This window comes from Malaclemys terrapin, chromosome 7, assembly GCF_027887155.1.
Source record: "Malaclemys terrapin pileata isolate rMalTer1 chromosome 7, rMalTer1.hap1, whole genome shotgun sequence".
NCBI lineage: Eukaryota > Metazoa > Chordata > Testudines > Emydidae > Malaclemys > Malaclemys terrapin.
Genome location: NC_071511.1, coordinates 24,613,919 through 24,627,980, shown reverse-complemented (window position 1 = coordinate 24,627,980; position 14,062 = coordinate 24,613,919). Strand labels below are relative to the sequence as shown.

At 38.4% G+C, this 14,062-nt stretch overlaps 1 protein-coding gene across 24 annotated transcripts in view; it reads left to right on the top strand.

Moving 5' to 3' along the window:
- SLMAP (sarcolemma associated protein) overlaps positions 1-14,062 on the top strand; it is a 152,478-nt gene that overhangs the window by 61,611 nt on the left and 76,805 nt on the right. For 14 of the 24 annotated variants that reach the window (XM_054036230.1, XM_054036239.1, XM_054036234.1 and 11 more), the window contains exon 3: positions 9,949-10,102. In XM_054036230.1, coding sequence (XP_053892205.1) covers positions 9,949-10,102 — 154 coding nt within the window. The remainder of the gene's footprint in view (positions 1-9,948; positions 10,103-14,062) is intronic. The other 10 variants (XM_054036255.1, XM_054036233.1, XM_054036246.1 and 7 more) reach the window with 1 other exon arrangement.

Sequence of the window (14,062 nt, the reverse complement as noted above, 5' to 3'; positions counted from 1 at the left end):
GCATTTGTAGCAAAAGGTTAATTTCCCAAAATTCTTATGTGAGCCACAATGACAAAATTAAGGAAGGAGAGATGTTTAAAAAGTAGTAATTAGTAACTATGGTGACATATGTCTTATTGCAGCAAGTCAGTCAGCTATATATAAACTAAAGTACTTGTAAATTAGAACTCCTCCTCTAGATCTGGCTGTCTTCAAAAATATGCCTTTTACATCAAAATTAGTGACATTGATGTTAAAGGAAGTCTATTTTTGTAAAGTGTTCTCATATTTTGTGGTAAAATGTTTTATCTTTTTGGAGGGGAGGGTGAAGTATTACACGGAACTGTTCCTTTTAATATCTGATTGCTATTTGCAATTTAATGGCCCTACCTGAATGATGCAATGGATACCTGAATTTCTTGGAAATGAATTTTACTTTCTGAACTTCTGTTTATATTTAGCACTTTAGTTTTTCCAGAGAAGTGTGGTGCCCAGTTGTCTCAGCAGAGGAGCTTGGGCTGAAGTTGGAGCTGGGGGCTGAACTGGGGCAAGTGGAGGAGCTGGGGCTAGAGAGGGAATGATAGAAGAGCTAGGGTGGGGACAGAGCTGTGGCTGAGTGGCGCTCCCTCCCTGCCCCCATTCCCACAGCATGCCCCCCAAATGTTCCTCCGTGCCCTCTCGGGGAGCGCATCCCACAGTTTGGGGACCACTGATATAGAGGAAAAATAAACTTTCAGTCAGAGGGACAACATTATTGTTTAGCATGCTATTGGGGAGAGGAAGACAGCCTCAGGCCACATTTTTCTCAGTGTCTCTTTAATTTTCTTACTGGATTGCCAGTGATCTTATGTGCCTTAATGCTGTTCAAGGTGTTTGGGAATCATTCTTCCGCAGTTTGGTTGCCATTTTCTGATTCTGCTGCCTTTACAGGTTGGGTAAAGTTTACATTACCCAGCGTAAAGAACGAGGAGTCCTTGTTGCACCTTAGAGACTAACAAATTTATTTGGGCATAAGGTTTCATGGGCTAAAACCCACTTCATCGGATGCATGGAGTGGAAAATACAGTAGGAAGATATATATACACAGAGAACATGGAAAAAATGGGTGTTGCCATACCAACTATAATGAGACTAATCAATTAAGGTGGGCTATTATCAGCAGGAGGAAAAAAAACTTTTGCCCATTTATCACTACTGATTATCACTACAAAAGTTTGAGTCCCATTTTCCACACATTATGGAGAAATATAAAAACTGTAAACCGCTGTTAAACAAAAATATTGGCTGTATACTAAGAGGTTAATAGTTTATGACCACTCAGATATTCTTCTCAAATGTTTCAGACTTTTCATTACTTTTTTGTGTTTTGTAGCAGCAGTTGGGCTCTTGATTTTAAGAGGATAGGGCTGATTTTCATAGGCTGGTTTAAGTTTTCCCTGTGCAATAACTATATAGGAAGCAGTCTTATTTGACTTGCTAATCTAAGGGTATGTCTACACTACGAGAGTAGTTTGATTTTACTTAAAGCGAACTTGTGGAACCGATATTACAAAGTCGAACATGTGTATCCACACTAAGGACAGTAATTCGACTTTGTGAGTCCACACTAACGGGGCAAGCGTCGACACTGGAAGTGGTGCACTGTGGGCAGCTATCCCACAGTTCCCGCAGTCCCCGCTGCCCATTGGAATTCTGGGTTGAGCCCCCAATGCCTGCTGGGGCCAAAAATGTGTCGAGGGTGGTTTTGGGTAACGGTCGTCATTCAACTCTCACTCCCACCCTCCCTCCGTGAAAGCGCCGACGGGCAATCAGTTCGCGCACTTTTCTGGTGACAGCGCGGATGCCACAGCACTGCGAGCATGGAGCCTGCTGCAACCATCGCTGCAGTTATGGCCGTTGTCAACACCTCGCACCTTATCATCCACCTTTTTCAGAGGCAGATGCTGAGAAATCAGGCGAGGAGGCTACGGCAGCACGGTGAGGACATTTAAGTCTCAGAGGGGCACAGACCTCTCATAAAGCATGGGACCCCGCGCCATGGACATCATGGTGGCAATGGGTCATGTTGATGCTGTGGAACGGCGATTCTGGGCCCAAGAAACAAGCACGGACTGGTGGGACCGCATAGTGCTGCAGGTCTGGGATGAATCACAGTGGCTGTGAAACTTTCGGATGCGTAAGGGAACTTTCCTGGAACTTTGTGAGTTGCTGTCCCCTGCCCTGAAGCTCAAGGACACCTGGATGCGAGCAGCCCTGACTGTCCAGAAGCGAGTGGCCATAGCCCTCTGGAAGCTTGCAACGCCAGACAGCTACCGGTCAGTCGTGAATCACTTTGGAGTGGGAAAATCTACCGTGGGGGTTGCTGTGATGCAAGTAGCCAATGCAATCGTGGAGCTACTGCTATCAAAGATAGTGACCCTGGGAAACGTGCAGGTAATCTAGATGGCTTCGCTGCGATGAGATTCCCAAACTGTGGTGGGGCTATAGATGGAACTCACATTCCTATCCTGGTACCGGCCCACCAGACCAGCCAATACATTAACCGAAAGGGCTACTTTTCAATGGTGCTGCAAGCACTGGAGGACCATAGGGGACGTTTTACCAACATCAATGTCGGATGGCCGGGCAAGGTTCATGACACTCGCGTTTTCAGGAACTCTGGTCTGTTTAGATGGCTGCAGGAAGGTATTTACTTCCTGGACTACATCTTGTGCCCACCAGGGGCTGCTGTGGCACTAGAAGAGAGGGCAGTTCGTCACAGTGGGGCCAGGTGAAGAGGCACAGGATGGACAGAGCAGGGCATGCAGGGTTGCTGGGAGGTCACAGATTGGGGTTCAGAAAGGGTAGTGGGGGTGACAGCATTGAGCCAGGAGCTAAATGGGAGGGGGCTGCAGTGTCACAGGGATGGGAGAAGGAGGCTGCATGGACATGGCGGGGATGGGGGCAGCTGTGCCTGACTGAATGGGAAGGATAGGTGTCATCCAGGGTCTGCATGGGGGGAGACTCTTCAACTCCTTAACAATCCCCACCCCCAAAAAATGCGTTCCATACTTCTCCCACCCACACCCAACAACCCTCCAGGTTCACTTCCATGCTCTTTCCCTCTCCCTCAGCTTCTCCATTACCCCCAAATCCCCCAGGAGTTTGCACTGCTGCAGAGGGGTGCGGGAAATAGTAATTCCTTTAAACTACAGTACAAAAACCTGAGAGTCCTGTATTAATATGCATAGTAAGGAATCTATTTGTGTGTGTTTAAAAAAAAAAAAAAATCCTGAATCTTTGTTTGTTTGTATTGTTATAGATGGATTTGCTGACAGGTATTTTTAAATAAATTACCAAAATAATTGAAACTGGCATGATTATATTGTGTTTATTTTGAAAAATAAAATATCCAGAATTTTGCAGAAGTTTAAAATACTGTGTGCAGAATTTAATTATTTGGCATAGCATTCCACCAGGAGTATTAAAGCCTCCTTTTCCTCAGAAGTATGCTTGAAATCTCCTTGATTCATCATGCATGCCAAACTTATGCTAAGCAAACCAGTTAACATCTGCATTATTGGTTACCAAAAAAGTGTTTTCAACTTAGTTCTTGAAAAGAAGAATTAGTTTGTTTTTAAATGTACAGTTCCTTCACTGTACTTTTTAGAGATAATAGTATAAGCCTCTGATTCATTTTCAGCATTAGACCTATACAGTATTAAGGCTTCTCTTAATTCCTTGCTAGACTTCTAGAAAAGTACCAGCTTATACAATGACTTAAATCCAGAAAAAGTTTCCACAGGTTGTTAAGGTAATTCTTCAATTGTACAACCTAAAAGAGTTAAATAACCATGAGAGAGATCAAACAACAAAAAATCAAACTAACTGACGACAGTATAATTCCTACAATTAGAAAATGATACTTGTGTTCAGTGTTTATGCCAGTCCTGGTGGTTGGCTAATAATTCCTGCAGATGGATGTGGAAAACTAAGATTTTTTATGACATTCTCTTCCCACCCCCATCACACACACACAAGGGACTAGCTATCTTTGTTTTTGGTAGTTTGTCTCCATCAGTTCGAGGACACAGTCCTGAGCAGGCTCTTGTTAGAATAAAGAAGGTGTCCTTGGAGGCTTAAGGGCAAAATTGATTTGTCACATGCTTCAGTGTGCAGCTTTCCTTGCAACCTATATGAGGTACCAACAGCTTTAAGGCACTTGGTCCTACTTGCAACAAAATATGCCTTCTCAGTCTTCCAGCAAGACTCCAGGAAGTGTCAAACCCCATTCTGGTCCGAGGGGAATTCTGCTGCCCATCTCCAGTTCACGTCCTACAATGCTAGAAGTTCTGTGTGAACTACTGGGACAGCTTAGACTCAAAAGATGTACTCTGTGTGGGATGCTCCCTTTTGGGAATATCAATAAGTAGGGAACCCTACAAGGGATACCATCTCAAGGGAATCAGCCTTCCAGAAGCATGAGAGGGCTGAGGAGCCCCAGAGCAGACTGTCTAGCTGTCAAAATCCTGTAGATCTACTCCAGAAAGGCTCCATGCTTATACAGGAGGAAAGGGAGGATTAGAGAGAGGCAGGGCCATCCCTAGGGGGGGGTGGGCCCCGGGGCGGTGAAAGCCCTAGATTCAGTTATACTGGCTAGATTCAGTTATACTGGCATGAAAGAGCTTTTGCTGTTATAGTTTATATCACTTGCCGAACCAGAATAAACTATACCAACAAAAGCACTCTTATACCAATATAAACTGTCTATGCTAGGAGGGTTTTGCTGACATGACATTTTTCATTTAAAATAAAAAATTATCTAGCCCTGGTGGTTGTGCAGAAAACCTTCTAAATGTGAAACCAAGTATAAAGCAAAGCAGTGTTTTGTTTCTATCTACTAACTCTGGAAAATTAGAGTGTGAATTCGTCTTTTCCTGTCCTCTCTGCTAACCTCACTGGGATGTTAACTCTAAAACCTAATGATATTTGCAATGTCAGCATTAACTATTCAATTTGTGATCATTTTAGTGGATAGAACAAGTAGGGGGAGCAGGAGTTACTGCATGGAAGGAAATGCAGAGGGAACACAGAAACAGACAGGAGGAAGGAGAATAAAAGGGCAGAAATGAAAGTGGTCCTAAAGATAAGCATATTTTTCCATAGTGAATTGACTTGCTATATGAAGGTAATATTCTACCTTTGATATTTGTGAGAACTTCCTGTTGACATCTGTATGAGTTCTGCTATGGATTGAGGTTAGGTTATATACCTAAAACTCTGACCTACTGGTCATAATTAAAAATAGAATTGAAACCTCCACAGAATGTTTGACATTTCTGCTGTATGGGTAGATTATTCCATGATAGAGAATTGTGGGGATTTTTGCATTTCTGAAGCTTCTGGTGCTGGCCATTTTTTGAGGAAGGGTACTGGATTATACTGAACAGTGTTCTGATCTGTTAAATCCATTGGTATTCTCCTAAAAGGTCTTGAAGTTAAGTCAGGAGTTGACATACTTCAGAAATCTTACTTTCAGGCAAGAGGTAACACATGCATCTCCCCTTCTGGCTAGTATTCTGTATTGTATGCTTCACGCTGTAGGCCGATTTGCATACAGTTGAGAAACTGCAAAATTTGCAAGAAAGGAAATCTACAAGATGTAACAAACAGCACAGGGTGTCCTGCTTATGAATACAGACAAAGAATGAGATTAGTATTTTTAGAGAGAGCAAAGAAACCTACTGAATCCTTCACCTAGGAGGCAAGCTGACTGCATGTTTGTCTCATGAAAGGAGGATCACAGCCAGACTGGTTGCAAAGTGCTGCAAGAATTTTGAGTGAGCATTACACTACAAGACATGAGAGTAACCTGTCAGTTAAGTCTAGACTGTAGAATGCATACTATTGTTTTGTTTTGAATATAATCATTTGTTTCCAATACTTGATTTCACTATAAACCTATCTAAGTGCTGTGTGTTAAGCGGAGTGGTGATCTGAGATGAGACTGGTAATCTGGGGTGTATTCTTTCTTTGGGAGCAGCAAATCTGTGAATATTGCGAGTGTTCAGTGGATATGGGGCTGCATGGTCCAGGGATATGCTTAGAGGTCTCAAGGGTTGGAGTGTGCCTATCATTAACCTGTTAAGTAATAGTGGGGCTGAGGAGAATGCTTGTTATTTGTGGCTTATGGTGTCAGGGAACGCAGCAGGCACAGACAAGGCTTCCTCACACTAACGTGGTCGGGAAGCACCTCACAATCCTGGGTGCCCCCAGGAAGCATCACAATAGCTAGTGGGGTTTAAGAAAGTCTCCCTTTACTGCTTTATTATATTAAGTGTTTATTATCTCTAATACTCTAGAGCTAGAGATATTTTTTAAATGTGAAGTTTCAATAAAACATCACCTTTTTTTTTTTTTCCAACCAGTTTTACTCTGGAAGTGAGGAGAGTGGGGACTTTCATTATGTTGTACCTAGAGTAGGTGGATCATAGGAGTTTAGCATGGGATTTCATTAAATTGACAAACTTTTTAAGGAACATTTAAACTTACTGGGAACTACAAAAATCAATATTTATGGAACCCTTGTCTTTTTTAGTTTGTATGTGAAGAGTTATGCAAGAGTAATATTTCAGATATCCTTGGCAATTGTGTATGGAAGATGTGTTAGTTTAGGGTCCTGAGGTGCACTATCTGCAGTCTTATAAATGCTATATTCCTTTAGGCTGTTAATTCTGTTCTGAGTAGTCAAGTATTAAAATGTTAATGAAATGTTCCTCTACTTTACTCCTTTTAGGATTTCATTAATTTCTGTCTTTCGTCCCCAGTAAGCTAATAAAACATCTTGCGAGAGATTCTGTAGGCAGCTAGAACAGAGGTGATAGAAAGTAGTTCTGAAAGCAAGAGACTTCATACAAAATTTCTGCGGTCTGCCAGAGTATAGAAAAAGTCCCATGGTGTAGTAAGACATCAACTTTAAGGCTGATCAGTGCTTTCTTTTAAAAGAAAAAAATGGCTTGCAGAAAAAAGCCCAACTTTGATAAGGTTTCATGCTTGAACATCAGATGACTGAGTGGGGTGAAAAGAGGTTGGGTATGAGCAGGAAGAAAAGGAAGTTAGAAACATGCATTTTCCTCCAGAAGATATAAGCTCACTCACCAACCGAACTTTTGAGAAGAGAGGAGTATCTAGCCTCTCCCATCATAGATTCTGGGATAGGCAGAGATCAAATTTCCTTTCCTTCCTACCCTACCAGTCAAGAAAAGAACCTCTAGAAATTTCTCCCATAATGTGTGGTATTATGTATATGCAGATTAGATGCAGTACTCTGTCTCCTAACAAATTCCTGCTGTCCATTGAACTAGAACAGTGGTTCTCAACCAGGGGTACGTGGAGGTCTTCCAGGAGGTGCATCAACTCATCTAGCTATTTGCCTCGTTTTACAACAGGCTATATAAAAAGCACTAGTGAAGTCAGTACAAACTAAAATTTCATACAGACAGTGACTTGTTTATACTGCTCTATATATACACTGAAATGTAAGTACAATATTTATATTTCAATTGATTTATTTTATAATTATATTGTAAAAATGAGAAAGTAAGCCATTTTTCAGTAATAGTGTGCTGTGATACTTTTCTTTTTATATCTGGTTTTGTAAGCAAGTAGTTTTTAAATGAGGTGAAACTTGGGGGTACGCAAGACAAATCAGACTCCTTAAAGGGGTATAGTAATCTGGAAAGGTTGAGAGCTGCTGACCTAGAACACAATGGAACTTTGTTTACTCTGACTTGTTGTGTTGTATAAAAAAAAAAAATCTACCGTTCTTTTGTTTAAGTTGCAAAACTCGTAGATGACTGGGAATGCAAAAAATGTAATATCTAAACTTTACTAAGCAATTAAATAGTTTGTCATGTAATGTTACTGGGAAAAACAAATTTAAATGTGTTTGACTCCTACTGTCACATGTGTTTAAAAAATGAAGGACTATATGAAAGAAGCATTATAAATGGCAATGTGTTGACTTTGGGTGTGTGTAAAGTCTGGTTTTATTTAACATCTTTATAAATTATGTGCAAGAGAGAAACTAAGCACCACATGTAACTTAATTTGCTGCTAATACATAAATAGGTGGAGTTGCCAACACCTATGAGGACATTTAAAGAAAAAAAAGGGGTGGGCAGGAATCTTGAGAATTGAGACATGGGCAGGAAATCATGTAATTCAGCCTGGGAAAAGGTTTTAGTTTTTTTAATTCATCTGAGTTAGCAGATAATAAATTGGATACCAACTTCTCAGTGTGTGTGTACATGGGAGGAGGGGAGAGTGGGGGCATGGCAGCACAGTTTTGAACTACATATAAAGGCAGCATGATCTGACCCAGGAATGTCACTGTTCTATGGTACAAGAGGAACCCACTGGGAATACTGTGTAGAGTGTGTGTGTGTGTGTGCACTCCAAATTGTTGTTTTAAAGACAGAAGTGAGAGAGACAGTAAAAGTGATGGAAGGATTGAACTATAAGGAAAGATTATTTGAATAGTATAAAAATACACTGGAAAAAAACACTTAAATTTATTACTATATAAAGAATAAGCCAAAGCTGGCTGACAGGACTACATTTACTAAATGACTTAAAGAAAACATGACCAAGGAGGACTTTGTATCTCTAATTCTGTAAGTTTAGTTTGTGTACCTCACTTCAGCTTCAGTTTGACTAGAATAGATACAACTGATTGATTATCCTTTTTACTAGTTGCACAGAACACACAAATGATTTTAATTGCCTGTGAGTTTTAATGAGGTTTTCAGTTTAAGAAATTCAAGAACCTTTAATTTTTTAAAATAAAAATAGGTATGAAATGAAAACTAGACATTTTATATTTGAAGGGACGACAATTTAGAAATTGCATTTCCACTTCAAAACATCTCCTTGTAACACCTAAGTTTACTATAAATGTAAATATTGGAGAATTTTTTTAAATTAAATTGTACATCTGAGAACACGTCATCATTCTCATGTACAGCTCTGTAAGATAGAAAATAGATTTAAAAAAGAATTAAATTTAAAGAATTATTTCATTTCAATATAAATAAGATTTTTATGTAGTAAGTTTTCTTCCCATTTTATAATCTTAAATTGTTAGTTTGTTTTGTATTTGTTTCTTTAGTTTTCTAATTGTTAATAGATTTTAGATATTGCATAGAATTTTTTTCTCTTCCGAGGTTTCGTACTTAGACTTTATATTTATGCTGAAATAGACAAATAAAGAGGCCTTATTAACATGCTTAGCATGAGAACAAAAAAATCAAAAAATGTTTTGGCTAGGCTGTACTCAACATTTGAAGTTATTTGTAAATGTACTTCTAAGTCATTTATGTGCTTTTGAAAATCCCACCCTTAGATGCCTAAATATGGCCATAGGCGCCTATCTTTAGGTCAGTATTTTTTAAATATTTGGGAGGGGTTGAGAGCTGGTCCTCTGCAGAACTATCTCCATTCTGTATTTGGACTCGCTTGTCTCACCTTCTTGGCCCCATATCTGTTTCCTGAGTCTTCATTTTTTCCCAGGCTTTTCTTTTTATCATCAGTGCCCTGTTGTACAACATAGAAACAGATTTCTTAAGGGTATGCCTACCACTTTAAGGTTTAGATGTGTTAACAAACATGATTGTGAATTTTAGAATAGACACTGCAAAAATGCTTGTTGCTAGTCATGCTTAAACGCAACTAGCAACAATTATTTGTGTAGCACTATGCTTGAATTTACAGTAGGGTTCATTAACTGATATTCGTGTGTGTTAAAACACAACTAAAATTCAAGTATAGACATAATGTAAAATGTGAAGTTTGCAAAAAGAAGTATTTCTTATTCCTAGCTTGTGTATTAACTTGACATTCTATAGTAGAATGGAAATTGTCTGTAGCTTCCATTTAATCAAACTTTCTTCTTGCAGATAACTTATTGCAGTGTAATTTTTTTCTTTACAGTTCTATCTTCAAGACACTAAGAGTAGTAATGGTACCTTCATAAACAGTCAGAGATTGAGTAGAGGATCTGAGGAAAGCCCACCATGTGAGATTCTGTCTGGTGACATCATCCAGTTTGGTGTAGATGTGACCGAGAACACGCGGAAAGGTAAGGGTACGGATCACCTTTTTTTCGTTTCTATTTTTATCTTCAATTGTCAGGTATACTTATTGGGAACATTGTATTACACAGAAAACTTCAATGGGAAAAACAAACTTAAAAGTTTTAAATAGGCTGTGGTATTGTAGGGAAATCTAGGGGTTCCTGTGTGGCTTTTACCAATGTTTTTACCCTCCAGATAGGAGAATCCCACGCTATTTTCAAACAATAGGATGGTGCTGCTGCAGATGGTAGTTTGCATCAAGTATTTCTTGATGGCATGGTCAGCAGTAGTTTGAAATTGATGAGGCTCTTGCTGACTGACTCTTTTTTCTTCCCCTTGCTGCTATTGCTACTCGGAGCACTCTGAAATTGAGAGAGAAAAGGATGAAAAGTTGATGGAAAGCTAGAGATATGCTGCTGCTAATTGAGTGACTGCTAAATGAAAAAGAAATGCCTCATCCTCCAGCTTGAACTTGTGCTCTCGTGCTCAAGCATGCACACTCATGAAAGTCCTGTATTAAGATAAAAGATGCCTCTCTGGGTTAATTGGTAGACCTGCTGTCCCTAGCCCCTTTCTTCTGCATTTATGTACAATTCAGCTTATTTTTCTAATAGTGATTGTCATTTCTTGTTCTTTGTTGGGCTTACTCTATGCATGAGCTTGTAATAGGCTTATAATATATATATCCTCATGAAATTTCTTAAGAAAATGAGTGCTCATTAGATGACTGACTTACAGCAGAATTCTGGCCATTCTTGGAAAGAATGCTGAATGAATTATTTATTCAGCAACACGAAGTTTGGCAAGAAAAATTTAAGTTCTTCAATGGAAGCATAAAGTTAGTCTCTACTGCTGTACCAAAATTCTTCACTTTCTTTATAAAGATGATATTCAAAAACCTTATATTAGGAAGAAGAGAGTATTAAGATAAATTGATATTTGAGGGAAAATTCTGGATTAACTTCAGATGAGATAGTATCTTACTCAATAGTATCCCAGAATAGCAGAAATTTTAAAGGGCATAAGGTGACTAGGATGAGATTATGAATTCATGCTGCTGTTTAATGTGTGTTCTTTCCCCCCTATATATTTGTATGTGTGTGGCTCTAGCCTCGCAGTTTATATTGGACACTAAAATATTAAGAAAAATTCAATAGAGAATTAAGGAATATGTTGTCAAGTAATTGGGGAGTAATTCAGCAAGGCATCGGAAAGGTCTTCTAGGGTTGTAAATTACCTTCAGAATATGGTGCGAGTAAAAGTCAGCCAAATGAACTTTGCTTTTTACTTTCATCCCAAATGGTCCTACTATATATATCCCCTGAGTTCCTTTCTGAACTAAACATTTTTATTTTTTTTGTAATAAAAGAAAAAAATTAGAATTGAGTTTAAGCACCATTTTGATGATTTGAAGAATTTTATCTAATAACCTACCCAACTTGAAATTTTATCAAGTGTCCTTCAGTCCTCTGCATACTTGATTTTGATGAGGAGCCAGTGTTGTGGGTAAAAAACGAAGCAACATTTATGCATTGCAGACTTGCCTGGGAATTATTTAAAAATGCCATTAGATCTACAATCAGTGAACGCCATATATAATGCATTCCAGGAATATGTAGAATGCACTGTACCATAGAGTACACTCCACCGCAAATAAACTTGGGAATGTTATATTTTTGGCAAAAATTGCTGCTTACACTAAAAGAGCAGGTGCTAGAGTTTGGAGTATCTGGGTCCAATCAAAAGGCTGTGTGAGCTAGTTGAAGAGAACACTTTGAACTTTCATGTTGTGAAAAGAAAGGTGAGTCTCAATTACTTGTGTCAATATCTACAATTAAGACAAATCATGTAAAATCTTCTGGAGAATGCAGCTAAGGAGATGCGTTCCAAGTATGGCAAGAATAAGTAGTTTCATGGTTTTAAATCCTTCCTTCAAAATACCACAGTATCTTATACTATATTGCAATCCAGTCATTTCACTAATTTCATTTTGGTAAACCTAAGCTGTTCCGAAAATGGGTTGTTTGAAGGAAGGTTATTTAAAAGCTTCCTATGTACTGGTTGCATACCTAATTTTAAAAATAAGTTCATGTAACCCAAACATTCTTTTATTCATTTACAATGACCACTATCTGAGGAGAGAAGTTGGCAGTCAGAACAGATGTCTGTCATTCATTTGATTAACTTCCCATTTAAAATCGGGGCTGAAAACTTAACCCTGTCTTAAGCCTTAAGGAATATTTTTAAGTCAATTGACAAGTACAAACATAACTTGTTGATTTATAACTGAGTCTAAGTGTTTATGCTAACGTTTTAAAAGGAACACTGTCACTTGAATTTTTGTAATTGAGATATTAAACATTTTTATATTGTACTCTTTATATAATGTGCTCTGAAATTTTTTATTTTTTAAAATGCAATAATTTTTTTCCCTGATATTCATGCTACTTTCCAGTAAGGAGGAGACTGGGTTAACCAATGATATCACAAAATGTGCTCCCTGCCCCCATTCATTGGCTTGGAGAGTGAAGAAGGGTAGGGTTCCCCTGCTGCCTTCCTATCTCCTGTTCATCCCTAGCTTTATGCAGAAGTCCACAATAAGGAGACTATGAATATAGAAACCCTACACATTGCACTGCTGTTACTAATGAACACCCTCATGCAGTTCCTGGGAAAGAACATACACATTAGCTCCCTTCAGAGCATGAATGAGAGTGACATCGTCATGCCAGTGCACATGAGAGGAACTACAGCTGAACAGCAGCATGATGAACTGACTATACAGAAAACACAAAGGGCCGTTAAAATGCACATAGTGAACAAATGGAAACAATACATTCTTTTGTTAATTTTTTAGTTTACTATAATATTACTCTTATTATTAATAATAATAATAGAAAAAATGCAGACAATATGCCATATAAAAGTAGTGACACTCCTTTAAAACTAAATTCAATTCTGATATTTATATAGCATCTTATACAGACATTAATCATCTTAGCCTTCTGAAAAACAATTACGTGCTGATAATGTAGTGATTGTACAGGCAAAGAGTAGTAGTTGTGCTTTTGAAAACCTTTGGACATATATCGTTATTGTTATAACCTGCTTTTATTGTAAAGGTTATTTTGTTTGAGTAACCAGTTTTCCCAATAGAGAAGAATTCCACTTTGGTCTGGTTCATCCAAATAATTGCACATGTAAAAAGGTAATGTTGCCCCTACTGGGTTATAGTATAAGGATTTGTTCCTCAAATTCCTGGTGCTGAGCTAGAATCCCTAACATAGGCCAGAGATGAGTTCTTCCAAACTTTTTTTCCTCAACTTGACTAGCAAAGTTACGCTCTTTATGTTACGTTATTGGTGAGCACCTAAGCTTATTCACTTTTTCCCTACTTAGTGCATGTTTTCTCTGTTGCTCACCCTGTCAACATTTCTCTGCATGTTGCTTTGTTTAATGATGGCTTGCTTTTTGTTATAGCGATTATTTACATTCTAGTGTCAAAATATTACATCCATGTACTCTGTGTACCTGATACATTGAATTATATTATAGTGGTTCTGAGAAATAATCTGGAAGTGATCCATGAATTTTCTGTTCCTCACATTTACATGTTTAACAAAATAACCGTTTCTTAAAGGGACACTGTCAATTTGAAATCGGGTCAATCCTAATTTCCATTTTAAAGATGGGGATTAACTATTCATAGCATAACTATATTTATGAAAGGGAGCAATGAATATTTCATGTTTGGTCCTGACTGGTTATGAAACCTAGTCAATTTTAAAAAAGTTTAAAGTACCTTTAGATATTACATCTGCCTCTGAATCTTCCTGCCATTTTTAAAATTGTATTTTTCTATTTAAAAAAAATCTTTTTCTCCCGTGTTGCTATGTGGAAGGTCCCACATAAATGGGGAAACTGACCATACATGCTGCTGTCAAAAGCACAGAATTGTCAAACTGAAACGA